The sequence below is a fragment of the Montipora capricornis genome, chromosome 9 (assembly GCF_036669925.1).
Source record: "Montipora capricornis isolate CH-2021 chromosome 9, ASM3666992v2, whole genome shotgun sequence".
NCBI lineage: Eukaryota > Metazoa > Cnidaria > Anthozoa > Scleractinia > Acroporidae > Montipora > Montipora capricornis.
In genome coordinates this window covers 30,433,376-30,438,375 of record NC_090891.1, presented here as the reverse complement: position 1 = coordinate 30,438,375, position 5,000 = coordinate 30,433,376, and the positions used below count along the sequence as shown (strand labels likewise).

General features: G+C 38.7%; 2 protein-coding genes across 2 annotated transcripts in view; one reads left to right on the top strand and one right to left on the bottom strand.

Annotated features, from left to right (window-relative positions):
* LOC138014937 (histamine H2 receptor-like) overlaps window positions 1–392 on the bottom strand; it is a 1,787-nt gene extending 1,395 nt beyond the window's left edge. The window contains exon 1 of the mRNA XM_068861831.1: window positions 1–392. This exon is cut by the window's left edge and continues 1,395 nt beyond it. Within this exon, the coding sequence (XP_068717932.1) occupies window positions 1–371 (371 nt within the window). The 5' untranslated portion in view covers window positions 372–392.
* Window positions 1–5,000, top strand: part of LOC138014938 (leucine--tRNA ligase, cytoplasmic-like) — a 64,787-nt gene that overhangs the window by 35,002 nt on the left and 24,785 nt on the right. The gene's annotated exons all lie outside the window — the stretch shown is intronic.

Below are 5,000 nucleotides of genomic sequence, written 5' to 3'. Positions count from 1 at the left end.
CAAGTGAGAGACGTAAGTACAAAGAAGACGTTGCGCGTGACGATATTGTAGTACCGTATGGCATATTTGATGGCGATGAAGCGGTCGACTGATACAAGTAGAATATGAAGCACCGTGGAAACTGATATAAATACCCATATCATCAGGGAAGGCGAGCAGAACGCGTCTCCAAACACATGAAACACATTGCAGCTGATTGTCAGAGGAATACCGATCAGACCAGCAAGCAGATCACTCGCCGCAAGACTGACGAGAAACGAGTTAGTGACAGTTCTGAGAGAACCATGGCGAATGAACAAAACCATGACGGTTACATTAGTTGCAATTATGAGGCAAGCTATTGTGATCGGAAACCATGCGCTGAAAACCATGTCTACCTCTAATTGATCTCCACTATCGGAGGGAGAGCTTTCATTGTCGGTGTGGTTTCCATTTGTCCATGTATCATTCATAATTACTCCTTTTTGGTGCGATTTGAGCGAGTTTGTTTCTAAAGACCCGATGGCGTCAGCTTACCTTTTCTTCCGGTGTTTTCTGTCTTTACCTCTCTCTTCGAATTTCGCTAATGGGTGTCAGCTGCCGACCGCTGTGAAAGAAATGACCATAAGAGCATTAACAGTGCGCAAACAAATTTTAAGTAAGCATTGTGTTGAGAGACGCCTACCTCTCTCACAACAATAGCCACAAAGGATGTTTAGTAAGCGCCCTAGCCTGTTCCAGGCTCTCAGATAGTCGAGAAAACGAAAAGAACTGCGTGTGAAAAGCGAGTGGGGGCTTGGGTCGAGGCGAGGCGGCCTCGCATGTTATTTACACACTTAGTCGAGGCTCATTTTCGCGTGCATTGGCAAATAAGGCAGTGCAAGTTCTAGTATCGTATTCTAATCCCAAAAGCTCCAACAAGTATTGAAATTTCAATGCTTCTGTTAGACCCAAGTAGATTCTCTTTTCACTTTGTAAATGAAAAGCTCCTTGGGTGTTTTAGCTTTGACAGATCGATTGATTTTAAAGAGTTTGCAGATATAGTGTGGCCAAGCGGTGATGTAGCTCATCTTTCATACGATTGATTTCCACTTCTTTGCTGTGTTCGTTCCGATCGGAAAGGCAAACCGTTCTTTTGTTGCGATAAAATCTGTTCTCGACATCAACATTAGAGGCATTGTAAACATTGCAGGAACTATCGTCTTTCTTTTTGAAGAATTGAAATTCGAATGTGTTGTTTGGTTTGTGTTCTTTAATTACTTTTTTTGCGTTTCTCTCATTCATTTAAGAATATCGTATTGCGTCATTGTTGTAAAGGCTCACACATGCACTTATTTCCTACAGTCTGCGTTATAAAGAATGCACATGATATTCTTTCTCGTAGCTAACAAGGCTCTCAAATTTTGACACTATTATTCGTAAGAAAAAAACAGGATTTGCCTAATTTGACGATCTAACTTGACAAGTCAGATGTGTAGAATCTCTTTTTACCTTAAAACTTAAAAAAATCCAAGGAAAATGAAATGCAACGAAAATACATTAAAATGTATTTCTCGCGTTGCCGAAAATGCTTCATTTTCACGGAAAAAAAATTAACCTTGAGATGGCCATTACGGATAAACTTGGAGTTTGCCCTTCAGAATCGGGTCATCAGAATCGCTTAGTACCGATTAACGTTCGGTTTTGTCGCGGGCCAAATTGGTTTCAGAGGGCAAGAGATATTGTTTTGACTGGCTGGAAAATCTTGCGACTTGATCATTCCCTTCCGTCAGAAACAGGCCTTTGAATCGACAGTCATTGCATGCTCTCTCTCTCAAACATCATTGAAATCTGTAATAACAATTAAAATGCAACTTTTTGACAGTAAAAATGCGACAACACATAGTATTCGATCGCAAACGGACTTCTCTTTCTTGTAACTTTTTTATACGAAATTTAAGTGCTCCAATGTCTTGTTTCCACCGAACCGAGTGGCATTCGTTGTTGTCGTATCTTGCAACATGCTTTGTTTGACTTATAACTTGTTTTCTCTTTTTGTTGTTGATATTCCGCCGAGGTTTGTGTCAGTTTTTGAGAATTTTGCTATTAAAATCAAGCTTCTTTCAAACGATTGGGAACTTAGTCCCATTGTAAAGGTCACCTTTTTGTTTTTTTTCGCAGAATCGTGCATATAATGTTGTTTTCGGTTTATGGAAAAAAAAGTACAATTTCAAGTGTAGTTGAGAGTTTGCCATTTTTCAAACATTTGCAGCCGTCCGATTGATCTACAGCAATTTGGTTGTATTTTGACGCGTCAGGGCAGCTCGGCTTTCAAAACAACTGAGCTATTGTTTCTCCAAAAGTTGCTAAGGAAAGGAGTGGTTTTCGAGGTTTGCTAAAGAATAGCATTCAAATTTTCGAAGAACATTTGAGATTCATCGTGCATGGATTGTATTTACATAGTCGGTTTATTTTTCCTATATTTTAAGAGCAACTAGATCATAAATTTCTCACAGAGTTTGAGTCAAACTTTGCTACTTTCATGACCTTACTATTCGCCATCTTGTGCCATCAGTTCTTTTTGGTACAACAAGTTTCTGAAACTTTGTTATCTTAAGCGAGTTTTTCTATATTTAGCAAATTTTTGTTACTTCTTTCTCGCTCGACTCTTGTCGCAATTAAGCCGGGATATCATAAAAGAACTCACATTCAGCAGCAAACAGCAGCTTATCCGTGCCGGTAAGAAGGCAGAGAAGTGCTTTTTCCCGCTCTCGAACACTTTTTGTAAACTTGCCACACTGCCGGATTCTTTTTTGATACTTTGCTGTAGTATTTATGAGGAGCTTAACTTGGGCCAGGAATGTGGGTCCCCGCTGTTTCGGTAAAAAAAATTTACCTAAATCTCAGTGGGAGTTGTAACAAGACTCACACTAAAAAGGCAGAGCGAGAGACAAAGGGAGAGAGAGGTGTTAATCTCGACACATTTGTTGGGCCGACTTCGTCATAAAGTTTTTAATGACGACAAATATCTCAAATTATTTTAAATTAATTTTGAGTGACGTGTCAAAATAGTCCAGAGGCAGAATAAATCAATTTGAAATATTTTCTAAAACACGCTTTAAAACGGCCAGCATCATGCAATTAAAAAATGGAAAATTATTTCTTTATTCTCTTTATTTCAAATTAATTTAAACACAGGCAAATTATATCTTAACTTTCAGGCTAACGAGATGCAACTTGTTTTGCCTGGCATACACTTTTCTCAACAGCAACGGTGAATTGGTTCTTTTCTGATTTTAAAGCAAACCATTTTTAAGTTTTATACTTATGGAACTCGATAACTGAGGAATAAAACTCAACAGCTATTACACCTTTGAACATCTGCTTCCCTAATTCTCCGGTTAAACATGAAACGTTAGTGATGTATTGGTGTATTTGTTAATTTAAAAACAGGCAAATTATTTCTTAACTTTCAGGCTACCGAGATGCAACTTGTTTTGCCTGGCATACACTTTTCTCAACAGCAACGGTGAATTGGTTCTTTTCTGATTTTAAAGCAAACCATTTTTAAGTTTTATACTTTTGGAACTCGATAACTGAGGAACAAAAGTCAACAGCTATTACACCTTCGAACATCTGCTTCCCTAATTCTCCGGTTAAACATGAAACGTTAGTGATGTATTGGTGTATTTGTTAATTTAAAAACAGGCAAATTATTTCTTAACTTTCAGGCCTTTCAGGCTACCGAGATGCAACTTGTTTTGCCTGGCATACACTTTTCCCAGCAGCAACGGTGAATTGGTTCTTTTCTGATTTTAAAGCAAACAATTTTTAAGTTTTATACCTTTGGAACTCGATAACTGAGGAATAAAACTCAACAGCTACTATACCTTCGAACATCTGCTTCCCTAATTCTCCGGTTAAACATGAAACGTTAGTGATGTATTGGTGTATTTGTTAATTTAAAAACAGGCAAATTATTTCTTAACTTTCAGGCTACCGAGATGCAACTTGTTTTGCCTGGCATACACTTTTCTCAACAGCAACGGTGAATTGGTTCTTTTCTGATTTTAAAGCAAACCATTTTTAAGTTTTATACTTATGGAACTCGATAACTGAGGAATAAAAGTCAACAGCTATTACACCTTCGAACATCTGCTTCCCTAATTCTCCGGTTAAACATGAAACGTTAGTGATGTATTGGTGTATTTGTTAATTTAAAAACAGGCAAAGTATTTCTTAACTTTCAGGCTACCGAGATGCAACTTGTTTTTCCTGGCATACACTTTTCTCAACAGCAACGGTGAATTGGTTCTTTCCTGATTTTAAAGCTAAGCATTTTCCCACCCTGGTTAGCCTGTACGCAGGCGGTTGGATGGTAGAAAAAACCGGAATTCGTAATGAGGTCGCCATCTTGGATTCGCGCGGCTAGGTCTGGGCTGGGTTGAGGGTCGACAAAGCGAGCAAAAAACAATGCAAAGGTCATCATATAAAGAGCTGCTCATATATCGAGCTTGGGCTACCTGTGCCTATACTAGAGTAAACTCCAACCGATTTCCGTCTAAATTCCGATTCTTGACAGTTAATAATATCCAGAGGTGTTTCATAATAGCCATTTGACACTGTTGAGGCTGACTTACGTAAACTTAAGGACGTTCGCTCCAAAATCTTCCCACGGTGAGATTTTCTTCATTTCTCGCCTAGAGTTAGGTAATGAAGTACTTACTCCAAAAATGCCAAAAAAAGTGGGGGTCACCGACTTTGTTTCGGAAAAAATGGCAGTGGAAAAATGCCTTCAATTCGAGAAATCGGTCATGATAGCGAGATGTAGGCTCATCTGCTCATCCATCGAAAATCATAAAAATAAACTGTTGGAGTGAAAGTTTCCGTGCATAGGTTTTTAGAAGTGAGATTTTTAGATAATTGTATGCCGCTAGGGATGTGGTTAACAGTAGAGTTCATCCTCGAGGAGCGTTTTCGTGAGCTCTATCCGTTGCAACCACTACCGGAATTCGATGGCACGAGGAAAGAAAATGTTAAAA